This window comes from Mycteria americana, chromosome 4 (assembly GCF_035582795.1).
Source record: "Mycteria americana isolate JAX WOST 10 ecotype Jacksonville Zoo and Gardens chromosome 4, USCA_MyAme_1.0, whole genome shotgun sequence".
NCBI lineage: Eukaryota > Metazoa > Chordata > Aves > Ciconiiformes > Ciconiidae > Mycteria > Mycteria americana.
Genome location: NC_134368.1, coordinates 58,622,551 through 58,641,494, shown reverse-complemented (window position 1 = coordinate 58,641,494; position 18,944 = coordinate 58,622,551). Strand labels below are relative to the sequence as shown.

The following is an 18,944-nucleotide window of genomic DNA, read 5'->3' as shown; positions in this document are numbered from 1 at the left end:
TCTTTTCAGGCAGGCATATGGGGACCACAGTGCAAATTCATTTTTGAGCTGCTTTGCTGCCTCAACTGGAGAAGCAGATGATGTGGGGAAATGAACCTAAAGAGGCTCAGCATAAGCCAAACAAAACTAGCTCATATCCACAACCCAGGAATACTGAAAAGATGTCGGATGTAGGTGAGATTAAAAGAGCAGCAGTTTTAAAGAAGCTGAAGGAATTAGCTGAAAAAGCCCCTTCCCTGAGGAAATACAGAGGCAAGAGAAAAATCCACAATTTTTTTTTTTTTTTTTGGGGGGAGGGGGGGGATTGGCACATCCACATGGCAGATGAGAAGCACGTCAGAGGTTAGCTAAATGTTATTTCAGTTTAAAATTCTGTATTATCTTAACATCGTGGTTGTTAACGCTGTGTTTGGCTGTGAGGAATGCTTTTTGAGAGGCGCTGGCTTACGCTTGGTGAAAGCGCTGCTGTCCTGAGCTTGCGGTGCCTCACACAGAGCAGCTGCAGCCTAACAGAGTCAGGCACTGCTCTCCCACGGGCCTGCAGCAGGGGCAGGGCTGGCCTGGAGCAGGGGCAGGGCTGGCCTGGAGCACGCCAGCAGGAACCTGAAGCTTAACCTACCCAGCAAGTGCCATCTGTAAGCTAACATGAAAGCATTTGAGCTAATGCACTTATCTTGCATTTGCCACTGGCCAAGAGCACGCACGCAGCCAGTTCTGCAGCTCAGTTCATGCCCAGGAACTCGGCGCCTGGCAGTAACGCTCCCATGTTGCTGAACCCCTGGTGTGATGACATTTGGGGATGATTGAGTATCTCTGTATTATCCTCAGAAGTGCAGGTCTCAGAGCAGGTGAGAACAAGCTGAGTTATGCCCTACACATCCCATTGTAGTAATGTATGTGGCTATAACTTTTCTACCTGCTTTTCTAGATGTCCCGCATGAGGAAATGTAACTTCTCCCCTTCCCCACAAACTCCTACAGTAGCAGGATTCAATAGGTAAAGTAACACCTTACTCTACAAGCAATGCTTTCCTTGACAAGGTAGCACATTCTTCTGGAACAGAACTGTTTTGCACCTGACTGTAGTTTTCAAATCCTAAACAAATGCTTTTGTGCACTCACTAAATAAATGCCTCTGGACAGAGAGAAGGTGGGAGGGGACACCAGTGACCACTACCTAGATGATCCTTTCAAAGCAGTCATGAAAGAAAGACAGAAAGAAAAGAGACGATACCAGCTTCCTTAAGGATGACACTACTAGCACCATGCAAATTCCTACCATCTACAGCACAGGCGGAGTGTCTGCCTTCAGTCACACAGTTATGTCACACACATATGTATATCAAGTATATCTTTAGCAGGGGATAAAAGAAGAAATAATATGAGATTAAAGACACATATCTATTGACTTGATCTGAGGAGCTATCTGTCCCTGTATTACCTATGGAAGCCAGTAACAGTTGCTGGTGCTTGCCCTGTTGGAATCCTGCTGTATTGTGCGCTGAAGCCTTTGGAGCTATGTATGTATATCACAAACCTCAAAGGGTGGCAGCTGACCTAAATAGTTGATAAACACTTAGCAGAGATCAACTTTTCCTGTGTTTGCTGCATGTACCATAATGTAAGCTCACAGTCAGAAAACAAACTTAAACACTTTCACTTTCCTACTTTCCAACCCCCTATATCTGAAGCATACGTACTGAAAGCATTAGCTTCAAAATCAAGCCTCTAGGGACAATACAGAAGACTAAGTGTAAATAATAAGCTTTATACAGATGATTGTTATGACTTCATGAAAATAGCTGAAAACTATCCCTCTGCTTTAGAATTCCAGAGAACACTTGCAAGACGAAACAGCCTGGGAAGCACAATGCTGGAGTCTAGAATAATTTCCACAGAATTCTGTATTTTTAACTGTTGGTTCCCATTATATTAAGTTTTGGGAGTCTTTACTGTATTTCTTTTTAGAATTTTACATAAAAATGTTTTTATATTTCAACTGAACATAGATTGTTTAAAAAATAACCTTGAAAAAGCCAAAAGCACACTCCTCTGAGTAGTACCAGGATTTATCTTCCCAAATTCTAAGTCAGCTTTTATCTCCATTTTAAATTTATCAAACTGTCTACAACAGATAAAATGTCAACAGGGAAAACAAACCGTTTTTTACAAGGAACAAAACGTTTCACTGTGTAATGACCTAAGAGAACGCAGCCCAAGAAGTTACCACACAGATGCCAAAGCAACCGGAAAAAAACTCCCATGTTGCTTGTACACCTGCTCTGAGACAGCAAACTTTTCCTCCTACTACATTGCTTCAGCAGCTTTATTGTACATCAAGCTGAAGGAGAAGAGCTGATCCAGCACACCCTCCCCGTCTCTAAAATTAGCAGCAGAACTAAAGATGAAATCGGATGTTGAGTATTTCTTGGCAGATATGTGTAACTCTGCATGTACCACTAATGTCTTCTGTGGTACGCGCTAAAGTTGGTGTAGAAGTGGTGCTGTAGCTTTCAGAGCAGCTCTTAAAATGGCATGTGTTCATGCTATGAGAATCTTTACTATCTTCAGCTTTTCATGTATCCATTTTCATAGATGCAGCCCATAAAATTAGCCTCTATGTTATTTTTATGCAATTTTGCCATTGCTTAGTCATAAACATCCAAGACTATTTGAATTCATACAATAAGGTGATATAACAGAGTCTTTAGGAAATCAGACATGGTCCTATTTCTTACCATTCTTAAAGCTAAGGAAATATGCTGTCTAAGAGTGACTCTCAAGTCCCTGAATTTAAATCCATTAACTATTTATGAGTTATGTTGCATTTCAATGTTTTTCAAGAAAATGTCCTTTGTTCTGCAAAACTTTCGTCTGAAAGCATAATTAGGTTATGCACTTATACAGGACGATATACTCACAAATAATTTCAGGAAGAAAAACTGAAATTTTCGGTTGAATTGACCCAAAACTTCCTCCCCACATTTTTGTTAGGTCATAAAATCAATTATTTGTGCAGCTTTACCATATGAACATTTTCAGTTTCATGTCTTTTTTCTCACTGATAAAGTGTTCCAAAAAAACCAAACAGTACAGTGCATGGTTTCACCTCACTGCATCTACAATTCTGATAAATGAAAGGATATGTAAAATTACTTACTGAACACATCTCCTCGGGGTTTCTGAGGATCTATCTGGATCCTGTTGTCATCTGTAATTCCTTGGGAAGATGTAGTTTCAATGGGAACATGTGAAGGCTCTTCAGTTGTTATCGGTGGAGCTCTTCGTGGTGGTAGTGTAGGTCTTAACGTTGTAGGTTGAGGTGGTGTTGGAGGTGGAGGCTCCGTCCCTGGCTTTGTTACTGGCCTTGTTGTCACTGGCACATACCTAGTGGTTGGCTTTGGTGTCAGTCGCGTTGTTGGCCTGGGTGTAGGACGAGTTGTTGGCCCAGGTGTAGGTCGAGTTGTTGGCCTGGTCACCGGCCTTTCTGTAACAATAGCAGGTACATACGGTGGTCTGAGGGGTTGCCTTGTGCCTCCAACATCAGGAATCCTATTGGTTATACCACTACCTCCCTTAGGGAGCGTGCTGTTGCCCTTGAATATATGATATGGGCCAGGTGGTTCAATCATAACATTAGGAATAACTGCAAAGAGAATCAAAATGGGACCAAGACGGACATCTGAGTGTCTCGCTCCAGAAACTGAATATATTTCATTATGACACGGAGAGTCTTTGCTGAAAGCATTTCTCTTCTTCTGAACGTTTCCACTAATTAGAAACATACTTTAGCATAAGCAGTGCTGAATTATCACCTCCCTTTAGATAGTATTTCTCATTACAGCAGTTTAAGATATGATTTAGAATGACTGAAGGCCAACAGACTTCCATCCCCACCTCCTCCCAAGCATCAACTCTCTTTCAGAGGTGGTAAAACTTACCCAAAAACACTGTTAGTGAAAAAGCACGGACCGGAAGATGTGTGTTAAGCAGCCCTCTAAACTGGACAAGTTTGTACTTGGGAGCAGAGGTGAGTTTAGTAAGACTCCCATGTGACAATCATTTTGGTCATGGATGGGCAGATAACCTTGGCTTAAGAAAGTTATCTTTCAGACCTCTCTGCTTCTTCTAAACTTTTCTCCTTGTCAGTAAGCATTAATCATTTTACAGAGATTGAACCTAAGCCAGTAGCCTTCATTTAGATCCCTACCTTTATTAATCACCAGGAAACTAAGTGGTGTTTTTTCAGCCTCCACAAAAAGGAGAAGGTGAACTGAGCACCACCTACACCACAGTGACAGCGCATACAGTACCATCTCCCCCAATATTTCATAAAGAAAGGACAACAAATTTTAACTTGGTTTCACAAGGGGAGTTGCTGCAGACATGAAATGCAAGAACATCTGTTTTGTTATTTATAATTTTCTATTTGTTAATAAGCCTTTTATATCTCACTGGAGATCTTAAAAGCCTCAATAAGAACTCTAGTCACATATTCTGTGTACAAGTGTTTCAAGTATAACACACAGTTAAAATGAAGAACTACTGTTTGTTAAACAATGTTTAATGACATTGTTTGATGACAGCAGGTAAAAAGGTTTTCTCTCTGGCTGCCTGTTTATTACTATTCTTTTGAATACCCTGCGGTTTTTACATTATGGTATATTAAAATATAAAATGCACCTTAGGACTATGTCCCAGTAACACACATATAATTGTCCACATATAATTGCAAGGACTCAGGTTGTGAAAGATCACCTTAGCCAGATCACATTACCGTGACACCTACAGCCAAAGGAAACAAGTCCGCAATGGTACTGCTCTTTAAAGAGCTCAGCGAGTCACCAAAGACCAGAACCCACATATGAACACAGGGTCCTCGAAAAGATTCAGCAGATGTCATAGAGCTCCACAGTCCTGAGGGATGTCAAATGTGGGAGAGCTCCAATGGCCTGTTCTGTACCAAGGGGGGTGGCTGCTCTACCCAAGACAGAAGTGAGGAAGGGAATCCTCCAACAGGGAATTCTTCCAGAGAAATCCTCCCTCTCGGCTCTGCTCACATCTGGGGAGCAGCACGGAGTGGATGGGGCGAGTTGCTGAAATGGGCCAGTGGCAGAGTGTACATAATAACGGGGTATGAGTAATAGGTACTGTTTGACCAGACCTACCCAGCTTACTCAGTTGTTCTCATCCTGAAGCAATCTCTAGAATGAAGCTGCGAATAGGGAGAGGTGAATTTCTTTCTAATTATGAAAGCGTCTCAGGGAAAGGTATTTTTACCAAGGCATGCTAAGACTCAGAAAACTCTGACTACATTCCCTGGCCTCTCATTAAATATTAAAAATAGTTAAGAGAAACTGAGCCTGATAGTGCTGTATCTCAAAATTTACAACATGGGACACATTTACTTTCAGAATTCCTTTTTTGAAAGGAGCATTACATACGTATGCAGTTTGTTCCATTGTCTCTGTACCCTTCTTTACACTTGCATTTGTAGGATCCTGGTGTGTTGTAACATCGTGAAAAACTACCACACTGATGGTGGCCAAGGGAACATTCATCTATATCTGCAAGAAAGTTACATTAAAAAAATCATTTACATCAAAGAAAGTTGACTTTCTGCTTATCCCTGCAAAAACACAAACAGTAGTATGGTCATTAGGACAATATTATTAATTTTGAAAACTTTAATAAAACTGAGTTTGGGAAAAGGAAGATAGACAGTCACAAATCACTGGGGTGATACAAACGTCAGGGTAAAAGGGACTATTATGCAACTCTGGTATTGCTCAGCTTATACCTTAGCATCAGCTTCAATGACGTGCTGTGAGTAGGCTGCAGTTGAGATCACGAAGATCACAATTTTAATAACCACTTCTTAAAGGTGACATAATAAGAAAAGAAAAACTGAGTGTAGGAATCTGCATGTTCTTAATCACACAGGTATTAAACTGTTTTTTCATAAAATGCTTCCTCTATTATACACCTGTATAGATGTTTCTACATCAAGTAGAAACTGCTTCAGACATCTTATACGGCATTTCCATGTTCGTTGTTAGGGATGCAAGCAAAAATCTCCAAATTCCAGTGTTCTGCATAGAGATTTCTCTCCAAAAAATATACTTAAACAAATGTCAAACAATGCCTCATTATCTCCACATGATCCTTTTTTCAGGAAAAGGATCATAACCAGTTGAGGCCCTGGAAAACTAAGACAGTGGGACCTGGGAACATCTTTGTTGAAGGGCATACGCCAGCTGCATTCCAGTCTCATGTCCAGACAAAGACAGGTTATTTCCAAACCCCTGCCTTTTCCCCACCTGTCTTCAGGGGAAGGAAAGTTGGGCAGCCTGGGTTGGAAGGAGCTGGGGTGTGCTCTAGCCACATTTTCTTATCTTGGATCTTGGGGCATGCTACGGAGCACACCTGCATTACAGCTCAGACATAGCCCAAGCTCATACGCTGCTCCAAACCTACAACTGCCTGCACACAGTGAAACCTGTGGGGACAAAGGCTTTGGAAAGGAATTCCTGGGGTCATCAGCTCTGCTCTCCCACTAGCTTCCACAGGAGAACCAGTTACAAGAATGGGGACCAAATATATGCTTTCTTTTTCACAGTCCACTCTATAATCCACTCTTTCGTAAAATACAGATGCGGTGCAACCTAAAACAACCTGCTTCAAAATTTCAGCCATAATAAGCAAACATTCCTCTTTAATCCGTTAATTTCAGTTTAGAATATGCAGCTCTACTACATGCACATAAGAAATAAGTTGTTATTACCATGGCATTGGTATTTGCCTCCGATGTACATTAGATCGAAGCCTTTATGACACCTGCAAATGTAGCTTCCAAAAGTATTGACGCAGTGCCTAAATCGTGGACAGATAACTCTCCCAGTAGCACATTCATCAATATCTGTGGAAACAAAGAAACTGTATTATTCTGAATAGCAGTTAAAATACAATCTACACTATCTAAATTAAACTGGTTTCACATAATGAGAAAATGAAGAATAGCCAAAGTATTTTTGATAAGGTCCTTTTGGCTACAAGCTGGTCAGCCAGCAGTAACACCTGAGCACTTCTTCTGGCTGTGCCATCTCAGTTCAGCTCTTGGTCACACACCCAAATTTTTATGCCTCCTGTGCCAGAAGCCTTTACAAATACTGTGAGTGACAAGAGATGCACTGGCATAACAAGCATTGCTACTGAATTTGGAATGCTTGCTCTATGCTTTTGCCATCCTGGTACCCTTCCCCCTGGAGAGGAGTCGTTCTCTAATTCCCCACTGAATGCACGACAGCTTCTTCAAGGCCTCAAAGCACTCATCCTTAAAACTGTAATGGTAGTTGTCTGAAGAAAAGCTATTTCGTGTTATTTGTATAACTTACTTTCGTCTCACCAAGCCCTGCCTGGTTATAAAGACAGCACCCGGATTTACAGACAAGGAATAATAATAAAAACGACCCCAGTAATTCTTTTTCTGAAACATGCCTGAAATATTGTTCCTGTAGCACAGGTCATACGTACATATTCAAAGTACATCAACCTGCAGTAGGAAGTGGTTTGGTTTTTTTTAAATCTCTAATCCATGTCCTGCCCATTGAGCCTATCAGGAAATCTTCATCTGTTCAGGACTTGCTCTAAACAAAGAGAGTTCAAGCTAATGCCAGGGGTGCAGTATTTCTGGGTCTCCTACCAGTCTGTTACCACAGGCAAAATGCTTTTTGAGTATCTGCTTTTTGCAATCTCTTACCCTGCAGGGCCTGCGCTGTAGCTGACCCCTCTTTCACAGAGAGGTTGGTTACCTAAGTGACTTTAAAGCGTCTCTGAGCTTCTGAGATACATGGCTCCCATTTGCCCTGCCAGGGGCTCCCAGCAGGACCTGAAGCAGTGCTTCAGCAAGCGACATCCAGGCAAGGACAGAGGAGCGGGAAGACACGGGCGATGCTCAGTAAATGTCTGATGCCTCTCATCTCCCTGAAGATGCTGTTCTTCATGCTGACTACCAAGCCAGGCAGAGGCCCAGGGAGCAGCCGATGCTCACCCAGCGCTGCTTTCACGGCCTGGGAAACTCTCAGACGAGGTCAGGCTGATACACAAAAGCTGCTTGCGCTACCACTCACTTTGTAGCCCCTGGAAACCGAGCTGAAGCCTGCTGAATGTTTCAACCCTAATTCTTCACTGAGGTAGACACCTGCCGTGCAGGGCTGCCTCTGACGCAGCCGCCCCTGACGTTTGTGGGTTATCTACAGAGCACAGCTCAAGCCTTTGCTCTGCAGCTCTATCAGGAAAGCAAGATTTTGCTCTCCACGCAATTCTTTTCCCAAAAGGAGCACTTCAGCTGCAGGTGTCAAGAGTGCAAAACAAAGCCGAGTGATTGATGCCCTGCTGCTTGTGAAAGAGGCCTGAACAAGGCAGAGGGAAGCTCGAGTCTTTTGCACAGAACAGGAAAAACATTACCGCAGAAGTGCTGGTTAGTTAGGGCAGCTACCTGAGGCGGGGGAGATGTAGCTTCAAATTCTCCAAGCTGTGCTTCCCATAGCCAAAAGAAGTGACCTAGAGCCATGAATTACTGGCTAGATGGGCTGTCCCAGCAGCTTCCGCTGGCACTGTCCCACTCTGCACGAAGAATTACTGAGGACAGCAAGGATTCGGCCCCCGAGCTCCCACACTCCTGGCCCGTCAGACTGCTTTGACATAGCAGCTCTCCTTTACTCTCAGTCGGGAGCACTTCTGCAAAGCCGTGGTTAAAGGCCTGAATGAGAAAGAAAACGAGGCCAATACTGGGCGCCTCTCCACATGCCTGAATCTCCCTATAAATCTGCCTCTTGGTTTGAATCTATTATTAAAGTTTTAGGCTTTGAGTACATTATTAACAGTTTTATAAGTTCTACTGTGTTCCTTACCGTTATTTAATTTACAAGCCACAATTTTCTGCCCTTTATTAAAATATTGTTTCGAGGCTGCAAATTTCAGACTCTTGATGACTATGCATGAGTTAGGGTTCTTTGTTGTTTTTATCTGTAAACCACAACTTCAAGAAACAATTCGGTAAGAAAAAGATTAGCCACTGAACATACCTCATCATGGCATGGATTATGTTTTTTAAAACCTAATGTAGCTTGTCCTGCCTTTCCCTCTGTACACATTCATGTTTTTGCAAATTCCCATAAGACAAGAAGTATGCTAGATGATGAGAGCACTGTAGTGGTATCGTTTAGTTTTCTAGGCAGTTATACATCCTAAAGATACAGGACTGAACTGCTAATCAATACACTGTTGAAAACTGACACAAAAATAATGGAAAAAAAGTAACAGTCTACTGCTTGCATTTAATATGAGGTGGGTGGATGCTCGTTACTGGTGGGAAAAACACTTTTTGATCATTAGCTAGAAGCTGGTATGCAAGTGCTTACCATTAGTTTCCTGCGGTTCTTAAATAGTACAGTGACTGTGGCTTCTTTCAAGTCCATGGACTCATGCCAATTCACACCTGGGCCCAAACGGCATAAGGCTGTTTCCCTTTGCCGGCTGCAACATGCTGTGGCTCATGCCCGCTTCCTATGAAAGCCAGGGCATTGAAGGGGTGATTTGTATTCTGATCTCAGCCTGGTCTGCCACGGAGGTGCGTGCCCAGACTTAGCGCCAAGAGGCTGCTCCAAAGGCACATCATACAGGCAGCACCTAAGGCGTGCGATGGTCAGCGTTCAACAGAGAAGCAGAATTACAAAGTCTTGCTTCTCTCCTGCTGTGAGTACAACCATATTGCCAATCCAAGCACTAAACAACTATGAGACTGATTTAAAAACAGTATGGTTTTTAAGTTTACAAGGTTGTATTTTCAAGTTTCTATACATAACCAAAACAACTAGAAAGAATTTATTTTACAGTGAAAATAATTATTTTCAGTCCTTAAATAATTTCAGACCTTCTGAAGCTGAGATGTGTATAATTTAATGTCATTAAATGAAAATCCCAATCCAAAAAGCTGGCAACACTGATTGATTTATTGATTCAAGAGTCATTAATCAATTAATTAGTCAATTAATTCATATTTTCATTAAATACTTTGCTGAATTCTTTTTCAATTTGTTTTTATTTAGTTTATATGATTTACCTTCATAGCCAAATTGTTTGGTGGCTCTATACTGATTATCTGGAAGGAACGTTTTAACAAGAGAATGATCAGCATGGGTTAAACTAAGAATAGAATAATGCCTAGAGGAATTTCCACCTGTGCTAAAAATAAGCATTACATTCCCAGCTGTCTTTCAAACTCTCCTCAAACAAGGATTTCATGAGCTGCAGCCAATGCACGCTTCAATGTTTTTTACCATCACCTACGCTTCTATTTGTACTGCAACAATATCCAGACCCTCGCTGGAGCTGACAACCTCCCCAACAGTGATGGGCTTGTACACATGTGAGGAAAAGGCACAGTCCTAGCCCCAAATAGCTCCAATTCTTGGAGGTATTTACTGGTTTTAGTACAACTCAAACTTGATAGAGAAATAACACAAAAAGGGTGCAAGTCACAATCACTTCTTACCAAAAAGGGGAGTAGATCATGTTACGACCCATGATGGACAGACATCTCTTGCTGTGACTACCTTCTCTGTACTGTACAAGGCTGCTCTGAAATTTTTGTGGGAAATTTTAAAAATAGGTTATAAGATCAATCTGAATGATGCACACCCAACTGAAATGTGGGTACACAGTTCTTCACCTTTCTGGGAAAAAAAGTGTTTTTTTGAAAACTACACTGAAAAACTGAAAGTGTTTCATATAACTGGTTTGAGTGCTAGTCTTCAGCATTCAAAGAGCACTTTGTTTATTTCAAAGTATGAAATTTGCCTGATATAAAAATGCACACTAGAGGAATCTCGCAAGTATTTTTCTAGCAAATTTCTGTACTTGGTATAACTTCCTTGAATTTGTACTTAAAATCACTCAGCTCACTCTGGCATGGCACAAGTCTCTTCCAAAGGTCTCTGTCTGCCATAATGTCCACAGCGTGATTAATCACAATTCAATCCCTTCAGCATGTGACAACGCTGGGTTTTTTTCTCCTGTTCTACCCATTCTTTTGCATACATAGATGTGCCAATCATGCACTTCAGAAAGCCTCCGACTTAGAGCTGAGCCTGCTGCTCACATCAGAAGATCCAGAATCTGTCCTTTGCTCTGCCAACAAACTCTTGGCCAGCATGGGTCAGCCACTTGGAGAACCACCTCCCCTGTGGACAGCCATGATACCCAAATGGATGATTAGGGCATCCACATGCTCTTACATTCTTTCAGTGCAAGTGTTGTTACTGGTTATGGAACTGTAGCACTGCATAGGATATAAATAATAAAATCACTGGAGCATCATATCCACTCAGGATGTATAGTTAATGACTAATGAAATCGCATGTCACGCTGTTCTTCAGACCATAGTAGAGTATGGCACAATGCAGTCATTAACTGTAAGCACCTTTTCCATGTTCACGAACGTGGGAGCAAAACATTTCACTTTTATACAGTCTGAATTCCTGAGTTTATTTTAACCTGGAGTTTTCACAGTATGGAAGAAAGACAGTAGCTTCAATCCCATTAATATTGGGAGCATGCACAGACCTTCACCTTGTCCCAGTATAATCTCAACGATTTGCGCAAATTATCCCTCTACCCACTGAGCCTAGGCACCACCTTGTTGGGTATGGGGGAGAGCTGACCTCCCCATTCCTTTTTTTATGCAGGCAGGTATTTTGGAGTCTCTGTTAGCAATAGTTTAAAATGACCCAGTAACAGGAGTGGTAAGGGCCGAGGGCTTGGATGCCAAGCAGCCCGTGTGGGTTTTAAGCAGTCAATGAAACTTGCAGGACTGGAGGAAAACGCTGGTGAGCCCTGACACAGACCAATCACTTGAGAGCACTTGAGCAACATGCCTATCCCAATTCTCATTAGTAACGTCTTTAAACTGTATGTATGATGCGTTCCAAATACATCTGATAAACTCTCTTGAACTGTGTTCAGTGTGAGGATAAAAACCTTTTGGAGAAAAAAAAATGAAGTCTACATTTGATCACCTACCTATGCAAGTCCTGCCATCAGGCCCTAGCTGCAGTCCTGGAGAAGGACAGCGGCAGCGTACTTCCCCTTTCAGTACATCGCAGCCATACTGACAGTTTGCCATCGAGCAAGAAAGGGCATCTAGGGAAAAATAATTGAACATATTTAGATAAGCACTCTGATCAGTACCAGAAAATTACTGAAAACTTTGGAGAATTAAGACATCATATAATTATGATAGAAGTGGAAAAAAGCTTGTTGAATTTAACAGGTATCCATTCAGGCTTTAAAGAGCAAACGCATATGTAGTAAATTTTTTCTTTCCACAAATCACATCTCTAAGGAAAAAAAAAAGAAACCCACCACAATTGTAGCAAGTTGTGTCATGGAATGTAGCCCCCATGAGGAGCATAAAGCCCAGTATGTACCATAAACACTTCTGGACAGTACTGCCGTTTTAAAATAGGAGCATCTCTAATTAAAGGTAATTTCTCTCCCTTTCTCTCTGTCCAGACACTCAAAATATCCACTTTTATGGGAGCAAGTAGGAACCTGATCTCCAGAGAGATGACAGTACAATTTTACACCAGTCAAACAACCAACATCTGCAGCTTTAATGATTTTACATTCATAAGGGCATAATACAGCGGAACTGCAGGTGTCTTGCTGCAATGAAAACTTCAAGCACTTGTCCTTGAAGGCCAATTAACAGTGATTTACAGCACTGAAGAATGCTTCTGGGGAAACTTGTAATAAAACTAATAAAAATCAAAATATTTGCTCTTGTTTTGTTCAGCCTAATTTCATTAGAAAAAAGAAGCTCATCTTGTGCAACTGCCTAATTTCCAGCACGATTAATCTTTTACTTTGGGACTCATCTTCATCTCATACAAGTTTCCCATGGAAACCCAAGCAGGAATCTTGAAAAAAGAAAGCAACAAGCCTTGCCGTACTCGAGCACGTTCCATCTGGCATAAGCATGTAGCCATTCAGACAGTAGCACTTGTAGCTGCCGTAGGTATTCATACACCGGTGTTTGCACGGCCGCGGCTTTAGTCCACATTCATTTAGATCTGAAATGAAAGGTACAAGGGAAGGGGGTGGGAAAAGAAAACATACAAAGTATGTGTGAAAAAACCTGCTAGTTAAAGTTCCCAAAGAAGGAAAAATATGGCAATTAGCTTTTTATATGCAGTCCAGCTGACAGCAAGAGTCCAAAACATCCTGCATGAAGCACTGTTCGCCCCTCCTGCCAAGTGGCGTATTTTCTTCTATTTCACCGATACCCTTTCAGAAATGACAGTATTAGCATTAGATTAAGTGCCAACAGAAGTTTCATTAGGGAATGCACGAGCTCAGGCTGCCCACATCTTGCCACTATTCATGTTGATGCCATGTCCAGGACCAGCCAGAACTCTGGAGGAAGAGAAGGGAGAAAGCAAATGTCACTGCTGCCATCACTATCAGTGATTCTGATAGCGATTCAGTGATTTGCTATCATGCTTCAAAATTAGTCACAGAGGAAGGCAGGAAAGCTAACCTACTTTAAACAATCTCACAGAGAAAATGTATTCCTTACCATATAGAAAATACTGAAAAAAAAGTATCTGACATCAGCGATATTTGTCAAGGACTATCCATGAAGGCTAGTATTTCAGATTTACAATTTAATACAGAATTCATGACTTAAACTGAAAATATTCAGCCTACAATTTTCATATTAGTACACAAGGCTTCTAACAAGAAGAAAAGATTGAGTGAGGATTTCCTTCAGAATTCTCTTCCAAGAATACGCGTTGGTTTTATCTGGGTAAACCAGAATAATTTGTTACTTAGTTATTTGTGTACTGATGAGTAAAGATGACAATAAAGGTGAAAATAATAAATCTATTCACAAATCCAGCCAGCAAATACTTAACTGAGTTACCGACCCTCATCTCTAATATTGCACAATGCTGTCTAGAGGTCTGTTACAGTAAGAGTCACTGTTATTTCCAGGAACTTTTCAAAGAGCCATCTCCACTATTAAGCACTTTCTCATCAAGTTTCACTCCCTAACCCATGTAGTAGAAAAGTAAGCCTTGGGGCTCCTGCCGTGTGGTAGACACACACACACAGTAGTCACTTTATAAAATGCCAGCTGAGAAGGCGACACATGCTTCCTATGGACTAGATGTGAAGGCTTAGAGTTAAGATGTTAAAACAGAAAGACAACTATACTTCTGGTTAGAATGAAGTCAGTAATTCATTGATAGCTTTACGGACTACAAGTAGCAACCTTAACAAGGTTTATGTTGCAAATGGAGTGAGAGAAAGTTACATTCACTGTGGAGATGAAGTCAGAGAAAACATTGCTTCTAGACAGCTACACCCGGAATTGTTCAAATTCATAGAATCATAGAATCATTAAGGTTGGAAAAGACCTCTAAGATCATCTAGTCCAACTGTCAACCCAACACCTCCATGCCTACTAAACCATGTCCCAAAGTGCCAGTCTACAGGTTTTTTGAACTCCTCCAGGGATCTGGAGGTGTGACTCCAGGTGACTCCACCACCTCTCTGGGCAGCCTCTTCCAATGCTTGACCACCCTTTCAGTACAGAAATTTTTCCTAATATCCAATCTAAACCTCTCCTGACGCAACTTGAGGCCAAATTCCTAGTATTTGGATTTCAAATTCATCTTGAAAAATTGTAGTCACTTAGTTTTGGAGGGCAACATTCTTCATCTTCTTTTTTTCAGGCCAAAGTGTTTTTAAATGGCATTCTAAAATTGAGAAGTGTTTTCCCTTTCATTATGACTGATGAAATGCAGAGCGATCAAGAGAAAAATAAATGTATTGGACTACAAGTCACTGATGCAATCCAAAATCAGCCACAAGGATTTTGCCAGTGCCTGTAGTGAGCACTCTCTTATATCACTGCTGTTCCTGAGAGCTCCTAACAGTGTTTATGTGTATCGTAACATTTATTATCTTCTGACCTACTTTGTTTTCATCTTCATGGGGTCAAGGAAGAGCAAGCGTCATGCAGACAGATATTTGTCCCTCCCCACAACCCTTCCCCTAACTGATGGATATGACCTTTTTTACTTAATTTTCCAAGGCCTCGAGAAGAACAGCAGGTTTAGGGCTAAGAATGCTTCCTGCTCCCCTCTGCTGCGAGAGGGTAGTGGTAAGGGACATAATTTTCCCTTTCTTTCTGCAGAAGGCTGAACAAGATGTTTCTAGGAAGCCTGAAGGGAAACCTTTGCTCCTAGAGTGGCAAGGAAGACCAGGCGAGCGTAGGCTGGACTTCAGTGAGGAACAGTTGCCAAAATAAGGGCTGGACAAGCAGTGATGACCATCTCCACAGTCTTCCTGCGGATCATGAGATGCAAAGAGAGCATCCCTTTTCAACTCTCACTCTTCGGGAGTTTGAAAACATTTCTGGAGTTGCTAGGAGAATATACTTCTCCCAGCAGGCGCCAATGCCACAATCACAAGAGTGTACCTGCTGGATTTGAGAGAAACAGCTGTAGAAGAGGTGTACATTTTCTACTGTGAAAGCGGGATCTTCAGCTAAGAGTTGTGACAACTGATAGAGCACATGCATAGGTCAAATGGAAAAGCAGCAGGTGATTATGCTAGAGGGGAAGGGCAAGTTTTCATTGTGAAAATCATTGTGTTAAAAAAAAACCTTTACATAAAAATGCTCAATAATAAACAGGTGAAAGCTCACATTTTGGGAGGCAAACTTCTCTGGGCAGCACAAAAAGCTGCTTTTTTCTTTCTTCTGTAAAACTTACTACAATTCGGCAGCTCCTGACAGACATTATAGCTGCATTAACATATTTATTACACATGCAACACATCTGTTAAAAAAGTCATTGCTAAATTCAAAAACTCTGTTAGAGTTTGACTTCAATTCATAGAAGTATCCCCACAGAGCCCACACTATTGACTGTTCTGAGATTCATGGACAACAATCATTCTGAATTAAGATAAAGAAAAGTTCGATAAGTCTAAAATATCTGTAGTCTTCCTCTTCTGTACAATAAGCATCACTTTACAAAATAAATGCATAACAGAGCTAAGTATAAAATACTTAACCAGAAGTAGGGACAGAATGAGGAAAGGTAATGCTGAAATTAAGCTGACAGGGCAGGATTTTAATAGTGCTTGTGTTATCTTCTAGTGCTTACATCCCACTGCACTTCAGCTCCTAATTTCAGATACTCCTGAAGACTTTACCCTTAAGAACTGTCTCGCATTTATTTCCAGAGCCACAACCTCAGATCCAAAGTAGAAAATGGTAAGAATTTATGGCTGTTCTCAGTTTACCATCTTGCATAAAGTATAGATTACATTATGAGCCTTAAATAATTGGATCTTTCTATAGGACTCTGAATACTACACCACCATTTGGTACAAAATATTCTTAGTACAGAAATGAAAGCTCTGGTATTGACAAACAGACAGCTATTAGTAACATACTCTCAGAATAACCTGATCTTTAAAAGTAGGTGCAATCAACTGTATTAGGATATCACATCACACACTTTTCATTTGTGGAATTTTGACTAAATTATTTCTATTGTCTTCACTTCATTCTATTTCTGCCTGTGAACAAATGCTGTCAACATCAGCTTTTGATTCACATCTTAAAAAACATGCTGAAAGCAAAATGCCTGTGCCTTGAGAAAGTTCAAATTTTTTAACCTTGGCTGATTAACAGAAAGCTAAGGTCACAAGGCAGCAGAAATAGGCTGTTAGCACAACTCCACTTAAACCTAAACCTCATGTGTCACGGGTTTTCACTTTTGCCTTTGAAATTAGCTATTGAGAGAAAGATGTTTTTAACCATATGGAGTCAGAATGAATGCTACTGTTTAGGAAGACAAGTACTGGCAGTGCTGTGGCTGCTTAAGAGAGAAGCCAGCCTGCCAACAGGTTAGGTGTGTTAGAGCATACTGCTCAGCCCATCTTATTTTCCCCAAAATGCAACTTTTCTTCTTTTCACCAGCGCAGACGGGCAGCACATACTCGGAAACTGCATGACAAGCACTACTCAGTTTCCTAGGAGGCACATTGTACGATTACTGGCAGGTCCTACTGGTTCTACATAAAAGGCCTGTATGAATAGGCTGACAGCTCTCTTGATCCACCTCCATGCACCCATGATCTGTAACAGCGTGCTTCCTCAAGAAGAGTCCGGATGTATTGCACATGGACTGGGGGAGTGCCATTTATATACTCTATCTGTATCGTTCTTGTTCCTTAAGTAAGGTCTATCTTTTCAAGAACAGGTTCAGGCTAATGTTAGCAGTCAAAAAATCAGCCGTAGCAACATACCCTCTTGAACAAATGCTGGTTACTTATCAATTGTGTATTTCAAGAAACGTCTATAAAGACATCTCAGTATAAATGTCTATGCATCAAAAGAGGAAATAAGAAAACAGCAGAAGTTTCCTCTAAAAAAATTGAAAGCTAAAATGTATAAACTCAAAGGGTAATAAAAATAACACTTTTACATCATTTTTCTTTTTAATAAAATATCATCATTTCTTTTAGTCACTTACAATCTCACACTGGAATTTAAAATATAAAGCCCAGCACTATTAAAAAGTTTAACAAATCCCTTTAATTTCTTTACGGGAATGTCCACTCACTGTCCTGCACTTGAGAATTTCATTGTTCAGCCACTTAAATTCCCATGTTGCCTACAATTGCACAGTCAATGCAAAACCAGCATTCTTAATTTCAAAATAACATTACGTACAGTACTGTACATAAAAGCAGACTGACAGTTTTGGGCATTATAGAAAGCAGGTCATAAGTGCAGGCTGCTGAGCACAAGTATTTTATTTTTAAAGAAATGAAATGAAAATGTGAATGCAAGGGAAGGACAAGAGTGCTATGCTGGCAAATCTGGATGCGACTTCTTTGACTACTGTGGGGCACCACACATCATCTCGGATAATGACCAACTTCAGTGCACGCTTAACAATGGGGCACTTATTCCTAGGAAGATGCAATACACTCTGCTGTTTTCTCTAATTAGCTTCTGCAGAAGACTCCAGCACTCAGACCTTTTCTGTCTTTCTCTGCCTAGTAGCTACCTTGGATCAGGCAACACAAAGGTCAAATATTCAATACCAAATTTACTCAGACTTCAAAAACAGAAAAACAGGGACCAGAAACCAAGTAAAAAATTAAACTGTTATCACCATACTATAAACAGTAGATCAGCTTTCATTTCCAGCAACTGTCATCACACTAGCATGTCAAACTTACGAGAGGAGATTTGTATCACCCTAAGAGAGTTTTGTTCACATCACTTAGTCTGATTAATCAACAGCTGCCAAATGCAGAAGTTAACAACCCTCATTTTCTTCAACTTCCAGCTTTATATAAATCATGGTTTCATCTTTATCTAACCTGATAAACAATTTCCACCACTCTCACTTTACAAAGGAACTCAGAAACAAATAGAAAGTGCAGGCCCTGAAAGAAGAGCAGAGGAAAGAAACAAAAGCGAGTTACAACCATGAGTATGGTGGAGAGTCAAGCCTTTTCAGAATACAGGCACACAGCATCAAGGAAATACAATCAGTTATTTGCTCTGCATGCTAATGACACTGCAGGTTCAGCTTTTGCATCACAGCTGTCGGTCTATTAGACTCCAACCCCTTTGCAAGAAATTGTATTACTGTTTCAAGCCGTGCAGGCAGAAGGAGCACGCCACCTGAAATACAGGGCCATCTCACCCCTTGATGCTATATTTCTTGCATGATGATCCAGGGGGCGGAATAGAAGTGCTTCACTCCTCTGACCAGGTGGACTTGCATATAGCTGCTCATCTTCACAGGATGGGAAGAAGGCATAATAAAAATGAAATTACCAGAT

At 41.1% G+C, this 18,944-nt stretch overlaps 1 protein-coding gene across 3 annotated transcripts in view; it reads right to left on the bottom strand.

Annotated features, from left to right (window-relative positions):
• NPNT (nephronectin) overlaps positions 1-18,944 on the bottom strand; it is a 54,348-nt gene that overhangs the window by 14,519 nt on the left and 20,885 nt on the right. For 2 of the 3 annotated variants that reach the window (XM_075500679.1, XM_075500680.1), the window contains 5 exons: positions 13,013-13,132; positions 12,081-12,200; positions 6,784-6,918; positions 5,444-5,566; positions 3,160-3,645 (listed from right to left, as the gene is read on the bottom strand). In XM_075500679.1, coding sequence (XP_075356794.1) covers positions 3,160-3,645; positions 5,444-5,566; positions 6,784-6,918; positions 12,081-12,200; positions 13,013-13,132 — 984 coding nt within the window. The remainder of the gene's footprint in view (positions 1-3,159; positions 3,646-5,443; positions 5,567-6,783; positions 6,919-12,080; positions 12,201-13,012; positions 13,133-18,944) is intronic. The other variant, XM_075500681.1, reaches the window with a different exon arrangement.